We start from the raw sequence: 20,567 nt of genomic DNA, 5'->3' as shown, positions 1-20,567 counted from the left end.
TGGCTCTAGCCTGTAGCGATCCATATTGGAGATACACATGGGAGAGGAGACACACAGAAAGCAAAGACCTATACCTTGTACTACAAGGGTCATCTTAATATACAAACACAAATGTGCTCACACACGCAATTCAGAAACCAGCTTTCTTCCAAAGCCATAATTCACATTATGTTAGCTTTACACCACCATGAGTGTCATACATAGCATTTGGAAGGTCACAAGCACTACCCTTTGTTACAGCTATACTGCAGGGCAAATTCTGCATGCCATTTGACTCTCTGCCACCATCAGGAAGTTATTCTGGGCCGTGGGCATACTTGTGTTTGAACAAGAACAAATCCACACTGGCAGTTTCAGCACCCTCACTGCTAATTCCTAACTACCCACTTCTACCACCTGAGTTTCAATGTGGTTGCAAAGTGAGGCAGGTGGATCCAGCTAAAAACGAACCTTTTCCTTTCACCACAAGGCCATTCATAAACATTGGGGTGAGGAATGAGCAGGAAAAGGACCGTGCCTTTTAGTAGAGCAGCATCTTTTGCCAGGTGAAAACAGCTGCAAAACCACATAATGAACTGGACTCAGTTTGTCAGGGATCTGCAGTACACACACAGATCTAACATGGCAGCTGTATGGTAAGGATGAAATACTATATGGGGGAACAACAGGCAAAAAACTACTTTCCTTCATCCCCTCCACAGCAAGGATGTCCCACTGACTGCCATAGGTTTGACCCTGCTGTCTTCCTTTTTTTTTTAATCCATGTTTTATCATCAGACTTGATTAAGCCTACCTCAGACCTTTTGAGATGAGGAAGGTTATCCCTCCAGTGTAAGAACCACCTCTGTTTTCAAAGCCTTCACCATGATGGAGGAACTGCTCTCTGCCAAAACCAGGAAAAAACAGCCAAACTATTTGTCTCACTGCCAACATGCTAAAAAGAGGTGACGAACTCTTTAAGGCCAGAAGATATATCAGGTATTCCTGAGAGAAGCCTGAGTTCAGAAAAACTTGTCAACATAAAAACCAGCCTTCTGTGATTTGGACAGATCTTACATATGTGCTTCACTTAACATAAAGAGCAGAAGAGGCAGAATCACTAATAAACAGGGAATAAAAAAAGAAAAAGAAACCAACCATAGAGGAGTCAAAAAAGAAGAACAGAGACCAATGGTTCTATGGAGATGTAACCACAGTGCCTGAGCTTAAAACTTGCCTGCCAGTACATGACTTGCAATTGTACCTTCCCTTCAGGAAAGAAAGTATGGGCAGGGGCTCTGGAGGAAGGACACACATCAGAAAAACAAGGAATGTAAAGCCATGAAAGCAGAAGATTCACTCAGACAAGAACAGTTCAAACACTGGGGGAGTGGGATGGGGAAAGCACTCGCAACTCTGGCTTGCTTAATGCTGAGACTTGGCATAGCTGTTTAAAGAAAGGCAGACTTCCCTTTGTTTCATATTCAGTTACACTGTACTATACACAGATAGGGAGTAGGACAAGAAAAGTGCTCATTAAAATGAGGAGCTTTTTCTTAATATTTACAAGTGAAAAGCACCAGAAATGAAATTCATCACACAGCCCCACTGTACCATAAAAATCAAACAAAATCAACGGGCTGTGGCTTTGTAAATCCCCAGGGCCAAGATTTTCGAAGAAAGCTAAGTGCTTGCATTTTCAGAGGCTTAAAACAAACTGCTTGATTGTCAGAATTGCTTGGAGCCCTTAAGGCCCTGCTCAGGTGCCCCATGTCTGGCACCCCAAAATGGAAGCTCCCAAAGCCACTTGTCACAGCTGGGAAGCTCTGCTATAAGCAACCAACTCAGCAGGATTTTCCATTTTCAAGTTATCTGTAAAAAGCACAAGATACTTCTGTTCTTACTTGAAAGGCAAGAGATCAGGGCCAATTTGTGGGCACACTGGCCCAGGTTCACATCAGTGCAAATCCCAAGTAACTGGAGCTCCAGTGGCAGAAGTTTGCCCTGGACTGGGATCAGTGTAACAAGAAGCCCACAGGAATTGCTCAGACTCTCCCTTGTAGCTGACATCAGAGAGGAGAGGTTTTTTTTCTCCCAAGTGTCCTTCAGATGCTTTTGGAAACCTCTCCTCCCATCTGTCAGGTTGTGCCTGATTTCTGATCACTCTGTCTTGCCCCGACTAAAACGTATTTCAAAAATATTGAGTGAAAAAGCAGAATAGTTGAAGATAGCAGCAAAACTGAAATCCTCTGCTGCCACCGAGAACAAGACAAATACTCTGCTCCATCCCTACAGCTAGCAGAAAAGCCCTCCAAGTGATTTGGAAACCCTGTCTTCTATTTCAAGGCAAGATCCGCTTGCTTCCCGAGTTCCTCCCAACTTGAGACATCCTATAATTCTATGAACTTCCAGGAAGAGTTTTGAAAGTGCCTGAAAAATATTAAGATCTGCCATACATTTTCTAATCAGGTGTTAGTTTATCAAGCAAGATCACTGCAGTGGATACAACAGCAAGTTTGAGCTAAATAATTTTTGTTCGCAGCACACTGCTAACAACTCTATCAAACCCCATTACCTCGGACACCTTAACTTACTTTTTTTGGAGCATGTAAAGGGGGAATAAACTGAAGTCATGTTGTTCACATGCAAATTAACTAACCGCATCCAGGCATCCCCTATCACCTGATCCTCTTGGACTGCTGCTGGAAAGAAAAAAAGCTCAGTTACACTTTCAGATCTGCTGCTTTGAGCCAATCTCAGATCAAATGAAACATTTCAAGCAAAACCCACAATGTTTAGAAAACATGGTAATTGTGATGCAAAGTGTGACAAGCCAAGAATTTCAAAACTAAGGCTGATCTCCACCTGAGTATATGGAGAGAAACTGAAAGGAATAAGAATCGAGTGCTAGCGTTACTCCTCAGCTCTCCTGAATTCTGTTATTTGAGCCACAGTCAGAACATGGGTTTTTTTTTCCACATAGTTTTAGAGGAGATCTGGGGAAAAGGGTATTTTAAATTTTAATGAGAGAGGTTCATAGCAGATCAAAATACAACTTTCAGATTCAGGTGCTGCATTTTGATTCACCCTTACCAACTCACGCAACTGTACAGCCTGATATTTTTCCTTCTCCCTAAAGTCCAGCTGAAAAGTAGCAGTTCATTATTAGAGAACGTCAGCCTTCATATATGAAGCAAAAAGTTTGTAGGTATGATAAAAAATTCTAAGACGTGGTCCTGACCTCAGCACAGAAGATAAATCTTTTAAGGTTACATTTCAAATTACAGTAAATTCAAGTCTTGCCAGATCCTATCTTTTTCCAGACAGAAATTCTCCATTAGCAGAAATTGATGGTTTCATATATTCATTCAGGATTTCTGAACAGCTAGAAATACTGGCTGTGTCCCCTCAGCCTGCGCAGACCGACTCCCTAGAACTCACATCTGGAGATCAAAGTTCCATGGAAGCATCAGATCTCCTGTGTGTACTTGGAAGGCAAGTCTGGCACTGCCCTGCTGTTGGGAATTCACATCGTACAAACCACACTGCGTATCCACAGAGATACGACCGGCAAAGCGCGTGAAACCTGGCAGAAGAAGAGATGCAGGTTAGCATGGAGCATGATTTGGGGGAATGGCTAATCCACTCTGCAACACCTGAGATATGACAGCTCCTGCCAACCAGTACCTCGACAAAAGTATACTACTGATATATAGACAGGAAAAAGACCGAAGTTTGGCCATAGTAATTCCTTTTCAGCCTCAGTCAAGTTTTGCGTAAACAGCAGGCATTCAAGCCTGTATGCTCTTTTACTGTTTCAGAGTGCCTTCATGTGGCACAAACATTGATAACCACTTCTTTTGCTTGCCTGACTTACTGACAAGCTAAACAAATCCTATTGAAAATCCACCTGCTTGATTCCTCAGAGATGGAAAGACTGGTTGTTATCCAAAAAGTCAAGCATTGCTGATTGTTGACTCTTCTTTTACATATTATTCTATCATAGACTTGAATACATTTGGGTAAAACTGTGAGCTTTCATCCTCCTATTTCAGTTTCAGTAAAGCACAGAATGGATATAACAGTAGCTCAAGTGAACTAGACCTCACCCGAAACTTTTTTCTACCCTGAGCTTCCCAAAGAATACAACTAATGAGACAGGAATGATTGAGTATAAACTCAGACTTATTTTTTTTTTAAGATGGAAACAACTCCAAGTGGCAAGGCAAGAAGAACAGGAACTAAAAATAGACTACTCCTGTTTGCCCTCTGTGACCTTACAGGTGTGCTCTCGCTTGCAGCTTGTTTTCCAGCCAGCTTGGTGCCTTCCTGAGATGCAAACTGCCCAAGTTCCCTCTGGTCCCCAGTCATTCTAGCCCTGAGACCTGGCTTTTTGCTCTCTGCTTCTTTCCACAGTTTCTCTGCATGAGCAACGTTCTCCCAGCTCCTGCATGTGACTGTCCTGTCCACCACACTCCACAGGTCCTGAAAGCTGCTTTCCCTTGGGTGCACCCTCCCTTCTACAGAAATTCAGTTTCCTCATTACTACTCACTTACAGGAACACAACAAAAAGTAAGAATGAACAAATCAGCTGTTGCCTTTTTTTTTTTTTAATTTGCCCGTGTGGTAGTAGCAGGGACTTCTGTAATTCCCTCAAAATTTCCGTGATTCCCTCAACTTGTCAGCCAGTAACACACCAGTCTGACAGAGCAGCTGATGTCTTACTTTAGTTCCTGGTGAAGGCAGCAGCATATGTGTATTCTCTAAAGCCATGCACAGTTTTGTAAGCATGGAAGCATTCAAGATATTACATGCACAGTTTTACCCACCAGATTAAAATGTATCCGGGCAGCATACTCTGCACTCATCCACAGCTCCACTCCGTTGTTTCCTTATGGTGACCAATTTACTTTGCAGAGTGTTTCAGAAAATTTGCTCTTTTCAGTGCTGAGAGTTACTGAGAAAGGCCCTCCTGTTGAATAATAACAGATACTGAATAACATGGTTGAACAAAAATTGTTAGGGAGAACATCTGGAAAAATTTAACTCTCAGCCACCATAATGATGGCAAGTCCATATCAGATCAATTACATGGTCATATGTTTTGATTTTTTTGGTCTTTTTATATCTTCACACTCATATTTTTCATCCTCTGTATCTATTAGCCAAAGACTCAGCTAAATATGGAGAGAATACAAGAGCAGGCTTATCTGCTTCCAAAGACAAAGCTGTAAAGATTTTATTGATAACTGCAATTGGGTTGTAGAAGTCAATCTGAAAAGTGCCATTAATTCCTGTCTTTACACCTCTTCTCTTTGTTTTTTGTATACTTTTCTACTTGATTCTTTTTCCTGCAAGGACAGATTCCAACTGTCACCTCTACTAACTAGCACCTTGCACTAGAAATGGCAAGAGTCCTATCAAACCTTAACTATTTCCTGCAGAAGGGAATAAACAATATGAAAAACAGTACAAAATCTGTTTTGTAATCTTATTCCTTATTATTAAAATCTTATTCCTAAGTTTCAACCCTGCATTCCTCACTCACAGAAAACGTGCTCCTGCATGATGGAGAACTCTCAGATCTGAGTATAAACCAATATAAATTAATAGAAAACACAATCTGCAAGTGCTCTTGGAATAAGATGTGAAACCCTGAGGTTGGTGAAGGCGTGTGATATAGTGCAAAATTCAGCCTGCTCTCCTCATGGGTCATTGGCTGACAGAAGCCCAGTCTGAAGAAAACATGGGTACATTCATGCTTTTGGATGGAAAATACAGTAACTGCAACCTGAAACATCTTCCTAATTCTGATTGAATGTCATTTTTTATTTGGGAGTCCAAACAGAAAAAATGTAAAGAAAGGGTAGCAGACACTGGACCAGGCTGCCCAGGGAGGTGGTGGAGTCTCCTGCTCTGGAGACATTCAAAACCCGCCTGGACACCTTCCTGTGTAACCTCATCTGGGTGTTCCTGCTCCAGCAGGGGGATTGGACTGGATGAGCTCTCAAGGTCCCTTCCAATCCCTAACATTCTGTGATTCTGCAAAATATTTTAAACAGAGTTGCTCAAAATCTGATTTTATGAAATACTGCAAGTAGTTGTTTTTCTTTTAGACAAACATTTTTCCTCTTTCAAATTGAAATTTTCCTTTTTTTTTTTTTTTTTTGGTTGGTTGGTTTTGTTTTGTTCTGGGGTTTGTGTGTGTGTGTCTGTGTGTGTGTGTTGGTTTTTTTTTTTTTCTTCAAAACACAACCCTAAAAGCAAATTTCAGTTAAAAAAAAAATGAAGACTTGTTTTGGTATTTTAATTGAAATGTCAAAAAGCATCAGAATCAAACTGCAATGCAGTTTCACTTTTCTTCAAAAATATTTATTCAGTCTAGCTGACAGTCAATAGCAATTTAGTTCTGCAAGCTAAATACTTGGCTGTGGAAACAGACTCTCACGCCCAATGCACAGTTTTATAAAATGATGGAAATGTGCCTCGAAGCAACCGAAGTATCCAGGAACCGTAGCAAATACCAAAGGGATTCAGGATACAAAAGGGTTAACGATCAATCACAGGCCTTATAACAGTTTCAGTTAACATCTTATATGCTAGTTTTAAAAGGTAATAAAGACTTGTCATTTTATAAAAGGAAAAGATGCTGTAACAAAATAATTGAAAATCTCAAACAAGGGCCATGGGAAAGACAGCTTCCACAAAAAAAAAAAAAAGACAAATTTTGTGTTAAAATTTCGTGTTAATTCTGAACTGCTTACCTTGGCACCTCCCTTCTTTTCCAAATTTTGTGTATAAGCAGTAATCAACACTGCCTTTTGACCAGTAATAGTTTATATAATGCTTGACAACAAGACTGTTACATATCTATTCCCAGGTTAAAGAAAATCAATTTTCGAGCAGATTAAACTTTTCTTTAAGGTTTCAGCAGCCCAGGGTACACTCATCTGCTGTCTGGGATACGGAGCCCATGCTTGACCCAAACTTGACAAAGATAAGGCTCTTATCTTCAGCAAGAAAAAAAGAACAAATGTCTTGAAAATCGGTCAAATTCCATTGCCACTGGGATTAGCAGCTCCTTTTAGATCAGCTGACTTGGAAGAAACAGAGAAAACCCTTGCAGTGTCTGAAAGAGACTGACACGATTCCAAAAGGCCAACTTCAGAAAACCCTTAGCTAGCTAAAAGTGAGTGTCCCCAGCAGAGCGCTGCTTGAGGGGCAATACCAAGCATGCAAAGTGCATTTTGCTCCCAGTGCCACGACAGATCCATCAGACATCAACTCTAATTTCCAGGTGGAGGCAACCAAGGGAGACCGGTACCAGGACAGGACCTGACAGGAGCCGGCAGCGTCTGACCACAGCCCAGAGCTGAACTCTAGTTACTGGAAGATGTTTGAGGGCAGCAAGGTTCCTCGTGCCCTGGCATTTTCTAAAAGAAAAGTATTTTTATAAATGAGGGCCAGGATTAGGAGTCATCCCTTTTCCCTCGCGATTCCAGAGGCTCATACGTTCTGCTGGCTTGTTCCCAGGGATCACTAAAAAGGCCAAACTGGCTTTACAAAATAAAAACAAATGAAAAATGCTATGCTAACACTGTCTCCCCTGTGCTACGTATTATTTACACAGTTTAAAAATAACATGACCTTACAGTGCAAGATTAGCTACAATTGATCAAGATTCACCTTACACTTGCCTCCTTCTGTGGCAGTCCTATCATGGGTGAATATTTGATAGGTTATCACACCCCAGTGTGCTTGTTGTATCAAAGGAAGCAAAATTGACTTGCCCTTGACTGGACTATAAATAAATAGGCTTTTATCTTGGATGAAGACTACAACATAAACGAACCCTGAGCTGCTAATTTATGCATATAAAACCCTATATATACATTCACACAGGCACACACTGTCCTCACTGGACAGTTTCGTCATTTTTATTTGACTCGATAGTCCTTATTTCCCAGTTAAATATAACTTGACTAAAATCAAAACTTCTATGGCCAAATTGTTTTCATGGACATTTTGACCCGGCACAGATCATTTGGTCCAGCCTTCTCAGTGGACATCTACAGAGGATCTTGGCCAGATCCATCACACAGCACCCTGTACTCTGGGATCCCATATCTGTGACTATGGAGACCCAGAGGGAAGTAAAGAATTGAGTAAAGAGAGAAAGCATCTACCAGAAGAAATAAGCACCAGGTGGGAAAAGCATGTTATAGACTTAGATATTTCCTGGAACAACAGCTCCTTGCAGCTAAATACTCTGAAATAAAATTCACAGTAACTGCCACTGGTAGGACAGCCAACCCTTCCTTGGACTGCAAAAAAGCCCAAATAAAACAGGTTCGTTACTGGGTCAAGCCTAAAGCTAGGCTTGTTTTGAGGAAAGCAGCAGCTCCGTTGAAATAGTGGAACACAATGTGTCCCGATGATGAGCTTATGGGCTAGTCCCTGGAGTATTTCAGCAAAGTATCATCTCCCAGCCTTATTCAACCAAGCTTGTCCTGAGAAGGAAATACTCTACTAATAGTATGCTCTGCTTTTCTTTTACTACAACAGATGTCACATCCAGTGACAAGATGCGTGGGAATGGCTCAAAGCTCCACCAGGGAGGTTCAGAGTCGACATTAGGAAGAGAGGGTGCTCAGACACTGGAACAGGCTTCCTAGAGAGGTGGTCAATGCCCCGAGCCCAGCACCATTCAAAAGGCATTCGGACAAGGCCCTTAATCATGTGCTTTAATTTTTGGCCAGCCCTGAAGTGGTCAGGCAGTTGGACTAGATGATCGTTGTTAGTCCATTCCAACTGAAGTCTTCAATGTGAGAAGATACAAAAATGTTTTCTACAGAAAGCTTCTTCCCTAACTTCAAGAGAATAAAAGTGAATTAATCTAACCTTTGGTATAAATATATTTACTCTTTGTCTCCAGCCTAGTTTCTCACTCATTAGCACCAGTCTGTGCAGTGCTAGATGTTGTCGGTTTTGGTGGGAGAGGGAGTTAACATTTCATAGGAGTTACTTAACACAGCCTTGGCCTCTGACCACACATACAGCATCCCTGATCAATCAGCATTTTCCCTGTTGCTTCATGCCTGGTGCTCCAGAGGGGAAGACTTTGCAAAATTCATTTGTATTTTTATTTCTCCTCACTCCTATTTTCTTTTTCCTGTGATTACCCTGGGGGAGGGAAAAAAAAAAAAAAAAGAAGAAAAATAAAGATAAAAAGCTTTGGCTGTTGTACACCAGGCTATGCATTGAAGTATTTGCTTTAGCTTACAGATAGATATGCAATAGTCAGATGCATGCCTGAGGATGGAGATCTCTTTTTAAATAGCACAGCAAATTCTTGCTATATGGATCTGTAACGTAACTTAGCTGAGAATACAGAGAAAGGGACATGATTTTGACTGAAAAACATTTTCAGAGCACAAGAGCAAAGAGGTTTGAAGAATAATTGATGCTGTCACATAAGTGTTCACAACTTTAACCCCAGAATTCCAACGCTGTCTATTCAGCTAGTATTTTTATAATAGCGAGGAAACGTTATGAGTGAGTTAATTATAAGACTATATCATGCTCCACAGGGACAAGAGACACTTGATAAAGTTTTATAACCAGCAATACATGCTGTTGTACTTCAACAAACACGAGACTCACAGAAATAGGCTCCTCCCCGCAAAGACCAATTGGCTTAAAGGGAGTCAGGGCTTTTGAGCAGGGGCTTTTATTGCATACCCTAAAAGAGGGGCACACAATCCTGTCAGACAAGTGAAACAGACTGGTGCTGTAGGCTTTGGGGGCAGTCAGGCTGCCCTTTCCCTGAAAATATTCTATATTGTAATGTCCCCACCACCCATTTCACCCTGACACCTACCAATGTTCAGCACGGCTTGAATGAACCACCCCATGGGAAGAAATCTCTGCATATCAAAAGGCAGCAGAATCCTAGTTATTAGTTCATTTGAAGAAGGCAGGATCTCAAATACTGAACCATTTGTCTCATTCCACTTCGGGAAAGACAAAGCAGATGACCACTGAGGAAAACTAGAGAGCCATACCTCACACCGATAAGGCCGAGATAACACAACATGCTCTTCTGAGCATCCAGACCTGCCCCCCACAAGAGCACATAACCAACCAAAAAAATCCAGCAGGCTAAACGCTCCTCCAGCAGCCCTCTGAACCAGCTGGTATCGAGTTCCTTGCACAGCCACAGTCAGGACAGTGTAACATGGTACAGTACTAGCAGTAAAAACAAACACACACACCCCCCATACATGAAAAAAACACACAGCACACCTACATATGTGCATTTGCTTGGCTTAGCGCCACAAGAGTCAAAGCTGGGGCCTGAATTCATCAAATATATGGGATTTTTTTTAGTGTCTGCTTCAACTGAGAGCTCTAAGGACAGGCTTTGGTGCTCAGATAGCTAACTTCATGAACAGACATGGTTATAATATTATCAGATTTTAGTAAAATGAGCAATCAAATCGTAAAGAAGAGTAGTACAATGGTAGTTTATTCACTTTCCTGTATTGATTAAAGTAATCTAAATATTTCATTTTCCATCTTTTTCTACTGCCATAGAGAAAACCAAATCAATTCTGTTCATTTATTTCCACTTCCTATGGATTCCATCATGCTACAATCCATTATATCCAAAGCAATCATAAACTACCACATCCAGTGCAACAAAATTGCACTAACCTGATAAAAATCCACAAGAGCTAAGCACAAGTGGAAAGTTTTCATTTCATTACTCTGATCACAGAGGGCTCAACAACAGTGTGTGCTTCAGAGATCACACCAAAGATGAGGAGTTGACTTATATAGGCCACGTGGTCAAGAAGAGCTTCAGCTTGTCATTTCTGGTTTGAGGGAAGGAAAAAGGCTTGAAAAATACAGACTGCTTAAATACGAGGTATCCATACAGTGAGATGTCCAAGACCTCTGGCTGTTATCATCCATGGCAAGCTAATGTGTTGTCTGTGAAACTCTGGTTCAAGCCTAGCCCAGGGTTGTTCAAATATGGACAAAAAATATACAAAAATGCTGCTTTGTCTGAAGAACTGTATATTGCATATTGCTGCATCTACTCCCTGTAACACAGGCTTCTTACAAGCACGATCTCCATCTCAGACAGCTGTCCAGAAATCAGATGCATCCCTTATTGCACAGGAGTCTCTGAGATTACAGAACAGGACCACCAAAGCTGATCATGAAACCTGAAGCAAGGGAAGAAGTGACTATTTGAAGTGTCAAAGCATGTATGATGCAGAGAGATAAAAAAAGAAGAGTTCTCTAAACCAGACTCCTAGGGGTGAGAGAGCTTATGAAGAGACAACTCTGTAAAGAAGCACTGCTGAATTCTTCCAAGCAATGCAGAAGGGCCACAGGTAACCAAGATACAACTTGCTGCTCTCTGAGCCTCACACGGTCTGCCTCTGAGCAGCAAGAAGTCACAGAAACAGAAAGCACCTTTTGAACTAAGCACATGATACTCAGAAATGATATAGTGGAAGGAGTATATCAGTCAGTGGTTGGAAATGTTACTAGGGACATCATCCGCAACAGAGTGCTTTGTACAAGTGTTATCTCTTTCCTGTTCCAGTCAGGGAGTCAGCCATTCAGGCACTCCTGCAATCACATTTAACCTTTCCAGACAACCTAATTCCCTTCCTCCTTCCCTTCCGCCCCCTGCAATCCCCCTGCAGCTGCAGCACACTCGGGAGTGTGCTTTGAAGAATTTGGAAACTCATTTTGGGCAGCATGGGTCTGATTTCCAGCATCAACAGCAGGAAAAATTGGTCTCAAGCCATGACTTTGGAAACGACCCAACCTTTTTATTCTGCCGATTCATACAAAGCTTAAAAAAACCTTTACCCATACAAATTTCTGGTTTTGCCCCAGCCCTCCTCCTCCTCTGACCCTTAACACAACATCTCACCCTGGCAAAATACACTCTTTCATCAGTGCTCTGACCCTAGAACATTTACCCATGCAATCCAGCAGGTAGAACAGCAGTGCAGGCACACTGTGAATGCTTCCAGTTTTACCACCATCCTCTCATTATCAGCTTCCTACAACAGATGGACTGTAATTTCACAGACACAAGAAGATTCAATAACTGAGTGGGAGAAGTGGAAAGGGCTGCTGCTTCAGTAGCAAGAACCTGGAAGAAAAAAAAAATTCTGGAAGATTTTGGAAGAAATATGGAGGCCTCCATTTAAGTACCAGCGAAGTATCAGCTATGAACAGAGCTGCAGCCAGGGCAATTCAGACTGACTTCTGTTGCCAATTCTGCCTTTTTTTCCCAGGGAAATGGGTTCCACGAGGTGCAGCTAAAAATATTCTAAACCTCTGTTTCAAGCTACTATGTTCCTTCTGTTGGGATGGCACCAATTTTGATAACAATAGACACAGTTCTCTCTAGTAAGGGTCCCTAACAGCATTTCCATTCATCCTGCCAGTCAGCTAATACATACTCTCTCCAAATTTGCAAATGATTACGAGGGGAACTGAGATGAATTTCATCATTTTGCTGCTTTCATCCCTCTGGAAAAGTCACAATCCAATCCTCTTTAGGCTTCTCCAAAGGGCAAGTAAATAGCAACTAAAAATCATCCAAGCAAAATAAGGAATGAGAAATTCTTCATGTTTCAACAGTCATCAGCTTTCAACCTCACCACACTGGAAATGCTGTGGTGTTTGCACACCTTTTCCCATTCTCCATGTACTTAAAATAATACATGTGGGACACTTTCATCATATTGCTCCAAGGCTGAAAAATATACAGACAATAAATCCACATCTGTGTCATTTAGTGTAAATCTAGACAGCCCTGCACAGGCAAACCTGTAGGTGTTTTGCCTGTGTTCATAATCCCTTCAGCGCAAGATAAACTCAAAATCGAAGTTCATGAACTTCATGCCTTGAGGACAGCACTGCTGCTGACCAAGTGAAGGAATTGCTGCTTGCATACTTGGTTTTTCTCTTGCCTCTTGGGGAGGCCTGCCTGCAAAGGTCCATGTCAATGTATATTTAGTCATTCAAACTGGAAACAACCTCAACTAGTCTAGCCAAGTGAGCACACGATAACCAGCAGAGTGGCAGACACCTGAAGTGCCAAACACCTGCACCACCCTAAATCCCAGAGCCTTCTTTGGGAAGACTCCCTCCTTCTGCACCATGTTTCTTCTTGTTTGCATTGTACACTGGTTTGAAAACTCCTTGAAAGAGAAAAATCAGAAAATGAGAAATTAAAAATTAGTTACTTGCAGAACAGAATCCTAGAGAAGGAATATGTTCAGTACAACATGTACACCTACACTCTGAGCAATTAATTTCTCTTCCTTTCATCTGCATCATAAGAGAAGTCACAAGAAAGTGAACTGAGATGAAACATTCTTGCAAAGCGGGAAGCCACAAGGTTGAGAATGTAGTGAGGAAACTGCCCCTTTGCTTTGAGCAACATTAGGAGTCGGCAAAATATTTTCAGTCCTTATGGGCTAAGCCTTAAAAAAGTCCTTCTGAAAACAAAAACATGGCAAAATATACAAAAGACAAGGAGAGTAGGAAACTCTCTGGCACACAGCAAGCTCTGTTCCTGTGTTCCAGGCAACGACCCATCAGGAGATGTCACTCTCTGGAGAAGAAAGCGCAGCGCTGTCTCCTGGCACTGCTGTGACAGCACTGCTTGTGGCTGAGTGACAGGCAGCTGTGCTGGCCCCATGCCAGTCGAGAGGAGCCCTCCCTCCAAAAGCCTCAGCACAGCGGTTTGCTTTTTTATCACAAAATAAACAACATGCAGAGTTACAGACACATGGAGGTATGAAATAGCATTCTCTAAGGTCAGGTGCACAACCCAGCCTGCGTTTCTGCAGTGTTTTAGTCAGGGGCTGCTCTTTCCCTGAGGACAGCAGAGCTGTACGAGGGTCACCTGGGAAAAGCCCTGCTGATCTATTTTCTTTGCATGCCATGCACAAACCTCGGCAGTGCACACAGCAGCACCAAGCCCAGCACCACAGCCAAGGAAGAGGAGCTTCACCACATCTGTCTGTTGTGATACCCACCAACTACAAAGGCTCATTGCCACCATTTCTAGCATGCTTATGTTAATGACTGATTAATGCTCCAGGCCCTGTTCAGTCATAAAATCGTCAACACAATTAAACACGTGTCAGAAAGGACAATTTGACCGCCTCCATCCTCTACATTCAAGGTAACTCCAAGCCCAGCTGCACTCCATGAAGCAATTGGCTGTCCTCAGGGCACACCAGACACTGGAAGTCTTTCCAAAGATCCATTCTGAACACCTGAATCACACGACAGTTCAACAGAAGTCCACGTCTTATTAGCCTCTGAAGTATTCAATAGGAGACAGAAATCTGCAGGAAATTAGGCTGATAAGGTGGCATTACACATTTATAGGGGACAGGATTTAGAGCAGTTTATTTAGAAGCTGTCTCAGGGCTTCTGTGCACTGATGTTGTTAATTACAGCTAGTACTAGCATAGGGACTATTGTTAGGTGATGCTAATGAATTCCTGCCTCTCATAGGTGTGTGACCGACTGACTCTGCCTGCAGGAGGGAAGAGTGGCTGTAGAAGGTCCTGTAAGTTACAGAAGGACTTCTAGGACACCAGTTCCAATGAAACGTTTTGGATTGAAACTGAGTCACAGATTTTAGCACAGCAGCAGGAGACTCACTGTGCACTATCTGCTCTGACTTGCTTTGCATCATGTCAGGAATCTCTCCTTCCTCACCAGCTGCCTTCCCTTTTGGATCTAAAGTCTGAAAATGCTGGCCACAGTTGAGTTATCTCGATGGGGAATCTAGGAAGGGTGACCTTCAGAGACCTGCAGAGAGCAACAGGTGCTCTGAGAAACAGCAGATACCTGACTCCTACCAGAACAGTAAACAGTAAACCTGGGACCTGATGCCAGATACTGACCAGAACAAATCTGCACCAATCTGTTACCATAAAGGTGGAGGTGGAAAATTATTCTCAAGATACTGGCATAGGCACCAAAGCATTGGTGGATCTGAACAGACCCTGCAATGCTGCCTGGGTGTCCCAGTTGCAGATGGTATTGACACTTGAGATTGAAGGTCCTTTAAAAATATGACACTCAGTAGTTTTCACCCCCCAACACAAAAAAAAAAAAAAACAAACAAACAAAAAAAACAACAAACAAACAAAAAAAACCCAAAACATTTGCACACTGAGCAATTAGCAGATTCCATTATAAGGAAGGGGTAAAAGGCACCTTCCTAGTGTACCAAATGAAACAACCGGGTCTTTTCAGTGCACCTCAGAGCCCTTAGATCACCTGCAAAGACTGATTTTATTGCTCAGTGTCATGAAGACTCCAGTAACTGTCACCCCAAACTGTTCACATAGCTAAGCAAACAAGTCAACAGTCACACTTGTGCACAGCTCATTCTGTAGACGTGTAAAGGTGAACACAGGGGCAGACAGATGTCAAACACAGAGTCAGGCTGAGCAATCAGCCACCCCCACATCATGTTTTCATCAGCAATCACATCCAGTCCTCACACTGAACTTTAAGAACAGCACTAAGGATGTCCTACACAGAACTGCTCTAGTCATTACAGCAAGGCTGTAATGTCAGTCCTGTCCAGGGATCAAAGTGTATCAACATCTCAGCAAACCCTACTGCCTTCCAGGTGTCCTCATCAACAACAGAGTGCTTCAACCAGTTCTCAGCAGTTTCCTGACTAGTTTTCTTTGCTCCTGCCCACAAATAGCCCCGACAGATCTTAACCAGGTCAGCTTTCCAACCTCTCTCTTTCATTTGCTAAGGAAGGATGGATGCCCGTTGCACTGGGGGTCGATATCTACCCTGTGGCCCACAAAGAGGAGAAAACAGCAGAATGTCACAGAGCGTCACTTCTCCAAAGAGTTGTGGCCTGATGCACAGAGCCACTGATCTCTGCTCGGTACTCAGGACAGAAAGCTGCCACACACTCCACTCTGAGCAGTGCCACAGCTGCTGTCCCAGTGTGCCAGGCACTGCAGGTCTCCTCCAGCTTCTTGCTGGTGGGACAGGGGCATCTAGTGGCTGAGCCCCGGCAGAGCAGGTAACAGCCACAGCAACGCCAGTTGCAGCTATGCTGCAATCAGGGATGCGTTGCTTAACCGGGATGCAGCTGCTGCCGACACGGAGACAGATCATTAAAAAATTGTTAGGCTATTAACCGCTCTATCCAGGCTAACATGTCATAAGGCAAAATATAAACACATGGTATCAGGCACACCAACTCAGACAAAATCTCCCAATACCACCTTTCAGATGCGATGCTCAGGCAGTGTACTAGCAAACACACACAGCAACATCCCCTTGCACTGCCTCATAACTCCGAGAAGTCAGTGGCTCAGGCACCTCCTGTGCACAAGCACAGTGATGTCTTTTTCCTTGACAACCCATCACAGCTTAACGATGTGAATAATCTCCCTCACCTTTGAATGCTGCTCTAGTCATTTCAGCTGACGTTTGCTGCCTTTGAAAGCCAGGGTGTCATCTTCCCCTGTTCACATCTGTGACACTGTTCAAGACTTTACATCTTTAGATGTCTCTTTGCCTGAATAGTCCTAGCCTAGCTACTTAGTCCTTGCACATAAGCCATTTCACACAGTTCATGAGATTCTTTTTTTTTTGCCCTGAATGGTTCTATAACTTGTACTGCTTCTAGTTCTGTTGTCTTGTTTGAGATGAAACCAGAACTAAACACAGTATCTGAGATGCAGGTGAGCCACCGACATACATAACAACATTCTTAGTTTTGCACCCTTTTCCCTTCCTAGTAACAATTGACTTTCTTTTGCCTGCTAGTGAGCAGTGAGTTGGTGTTTTCACAGAACCACCTACCACATCTCTGGGATCTGAATGGGAATCACCAGCTCAAAGCCCACCACTGCGTGTGGATGTAGAGTCAGGACGGGATTTTACTGGATACTTAGTTTAACATCTGGTCACAATAAATGCAGGCAGGATATTGGTGAGCTGTGCCTCAGATACACTGTCAATATAATCAACTAACTTAGCTTCTGTGACCAATACTCAGGCTTTGATGTCTTCATAGAAGCTGTTAAAAGTAGAACAATGAATGTCATGTGCAATCATGCTTACTGTGAATTGGAAAAAATAATCCAATAAAGTAAGATATTTTTTCGCTCTTCTGGATATCCTTCTCTAATGAAAAATTCTACTGTCATAATGCCAAGATATAACACTTGCTTTAGTTTCCGAAAACAAGTCTACTTAGCTGCAGAATAAAACTAAGATCTTCACTCTCTTAATACAGGCTTGAGTTTTTACTGAGATCAAATACAGCCAGCCATGGCTCCAATATTGAAAAATACCAAAGTTTCTAGAATTATCACCATTTTATACATAGTATTACAGCTGAAACAATATCAGATATTCAAAATTATTATTTTAAAAGAGGAAAAGGACATCTTTGATCTTTCATATGTCTTACGATGCTTTGGACATCAATCCTAAATAGGCGGTATCTTTAGCCATGCTGGTGCTGAGTAAATAATGCGTAAGAAAGGCTAATAAATACAGCCTGGAAGCTTTTCACTTTTACTCTATACTCTCTGAAGCTTGAGCACAAGGAAGCTAACACACATTAAAAAAGAAACAAAACAGAGGTGGGGGGATAAATGCCACAACTTGCTTTACATCTCTTCACTGTCCACAAAACTTTGTATTGCAGTAGTTCTGTGAACACATTGAGACATCTCCAGGGTGATTTTTCAGTAGGTGAAACTTCTCCCACTGCTCATGTGCTTTGCCTGTACAGTTTTCCACGACATTCTGACAGAGTGAGGGTGACCATGCTCTGTAGAGCACTTCCACACACACCCGTCCCAATCCCCTTTTCCGTCTGACAAGGCTATGAAGGACACTTTATCCTTGCTCACTGCTCTCCCTCACATACAGCATGCAGTCATAAAGGCAGAACAAGCAACCCCCGCATTTATTATTATGAGATTACCACGCCAAGCCCATCTGGTCCACAGCATGGAGGCCACTGAGGTCAACCCAGCCCTGAGAGGAGGCTATGAAGAGCGGTAGACGACAAACCACTATTTTGGAAAGGCCACTTGCCAAGTCCACACCTATACTGCCCAGCTTGGGTGCCTGCTGACCAGAGATGAGCAGTAGGTGAGATCACAGGACTGATGGATGCCTACAGCTGGGGAAGGGCGGTGGCTGCAGGAGGAGGCATCTCCTCTAGGGTAGAAAGTGCTTCATTAAGTCCTCAGGCAGGACGCCAAGTAGCCTGTAGGCAGCTGTAACATCTGGCAGATATTTGGGATTCACATCCTCACTGGAATGAGAAGGGAGAAGAGACTCAGACATCCTGAGGTTTTCTTCACGGGCAACTGTGAAACATCGATTTTATCCATGTAACTGCAGGACACACAGACATGCTATCAGTCCAGTAGGGACCACCAACAGCCAGGATACTTATGCTGCTAAAATTAGGTAAGGATTTGTCTTTTAGACAATACTGTGGAGCAGAAAATATTATGCATGGTTCTGTTCTCACAGGTGGAAAGATTTTGAGATGTGTTTTCTACCACTAATTGTGAGTCACTTCAGAAACAGATTTTTCTAGGGCTGTGACGGTACTGCCAGGAATGCTATTACAGCCTGTCTTCTCACCATTTTCTCAGTCTACTCTGATAGCTGCCTCCACACAAAATTCATCTCTAGATGTGTTCTGAACAGATTTGCTTTAACTGCCCCTTTTTTGTTTGTTTGTTTTCTTCAGTGAATCCAGCATGATCCTTCACAGACAAAGTAAACAAACAAGCCAGTCACCCCCAATCACCTCAGAGTGACTGGAACTGCAGTAAGAACATGGGAGCAGTTTCCTTCTCAGGTTTAGTTACTTCTCTCATCCTCCATTCTGCATGGACGGATTACTAAGGACAACTCATGAGTCACTTACCAGCGCTCCAGGTGACAGCCACAGTGACATACACCAGATTTATCCTGGGAAGCAACAGTTCCATCGAAGCCTGAAGTGACTGCAAGCATTTAGAAAATAACATACTGAAACATAACACCTTATCAGGGTGAGTGAGGAGAAAAGGCAGGATAATTTGGTAGAAGTATATTTGCCTTGAAGCAACCTGTGAGAAAAAAAAAAAAAAAAAAAAAAGGAGTGGAATTGAAGATGAAAGACGCTGAAGCTGAAAGTGGTGTGCGTTATGGTGGAAGTTAATACCGAACTGTGCTTGAGGATAGGAGGGCAACACATATTGTTTTGAGCTGCAGGTGGAAGGGAAGACCATAATACAAAGCTGTGAATCTGGCCATAAGCAGAAGAACTCATGTTGGTTTTGCCTATGCTAGAGCTGCCTCTCTGAATACTAAAGCTGCACAGCCCATCTCCCTGCCTTGAATGCAAGGCAGTGTTGACATGATTGAAATTCACTAAACAAGGAACAGCTGAGTGAAAAAGGAATCAAAACCAAACACAATCAGAATTCCTTCTTTTTTTGTTTGTTTCTCACCATCTCTTGCAATATTTTTTTCTTTGAGTTCTAATTTTACAGATTGTAATAAAGAATGGACACATGGTCAGAAAACCAGAATCCCTTATAGAATACAACTGCCACAAGCATGAATGCAGCAGCCTAATGTATTCCCACAGGTATTCTCGATCATCACCAAAATGTAAATTCTTAAGGCAGCTATTTCACCTAAACCCACCCGGATGGATTCAGCTCCTACAAGGGGCAATGCACTTGGACCTCTGCAAGCCACCAAGAGCTTCATGCTCAGCCACATTCTTTTGTGCTTCCCCAGGAGACGTGCAGGCAAACCCGCAGAGCCAGAAGTGCTGAGGAGTCCCAAAGCTGTGCTGGGGAACCCCAAAGCTGCACCTCTCATGCAGTTCAGTGAGCCAGACCTCAAGCAGGGATGTCACAACCTGTCCCAGGCCTACAGTGTCAGGAAAAGGGGAGCTGGGCACAGTGTTACACCAGGCAGAAAGGCAGCAAGGCCCAGAGTCAGAAGTATGGTACACAAGGACAACTTGGCCCAATAAATGCTACCCCATAGCCAAAAGTACACTGCATATGGCTGGCTGCACAGGGACAGAAACCACAGGATGACCCCCGGCACCAGGGCATCACAGCTACATGGCATTTGGGATAAAAAGCACTGCTCAGGCTTAGGAGCTGCAGGTCCTTACCCTAAATTCACGAGAAGGACATGGCTCAGCCAGCACAAGTGAGATGCAGCAGCTCAGCAGGGGACAGCGAGGAAGAGCCTTTGTCCCTCATCCATTCCCAGCCCCAACCCAAATGAGGAGCTACTGCTCCTGATCATGACTCAACACAAGCTCCTTGAACCAACCTTCTGCCACTACCTGCACCAGCCGGACACCATACCCACGGGGCCTCCAGTCACAGGGGCAACTGCATGGTGCTCATCTCACAAGACCTCAAAAACCTGCAGGAGGCCCCAAACCTCCAAGGGTCTGTACAGCCCACAGGACCAGCCGAACCAAACCATGCAGGGATCCTAA

The 20,567-nt window shown here is 43.0% G+C and overlaps 1 protein-coding gene across 1 annotated transcript in view; it reads right to left on the bottom strand.

The window, feature by feature from the left end:
* The window catches only part of CPS1 (carbamoyl-phosphate synthase 1), a 99,199-nt gene extending 94,258 nt beyond the window's left edge, over positions 1-4,941 (bottom strand). The window contains exons 1-2 of the mRNA XM_065841098.2: positions 4,810-4,941; positions 2,574-2,678 (exon numbers count right to left, since the gene is read on the bottom strand). Of these exons, the coding sequence (XP_065697170.2) occupies positions 2,574-2,587 (14 nt within the window). The 5' untranslated portion in view covers positions 2,588-2,678; positions 4,810-4,941. The remainder of the gene's footprint in view (positions 1-2,573; positions 2,679-4,809) is intronic.
* Between the last annotated feature and the right edge of the window lie 15,626 nt (positions 4,942-20,567).

The sequence above is a fragment of the Patagioenas fasciata genome, chromosome 7 (genome assembly GCF_037038585.1).
Source record: "Patagioenas fasciata isolate bPatFas1 chromosome 7, bPatFas1.hap1, whole genome shotgun sequence".
NCBI lineage: Eukaryota > Metazoa > Chordata > Aves > Columbiformes > Columbidae > Patagioenas > Patagioenas fasciata.
The sequence above is the reverse complement of the archived record's forward strand: the minus strand, read 5'-3'. Positions and strand labels throughout refer to the sequence as shown.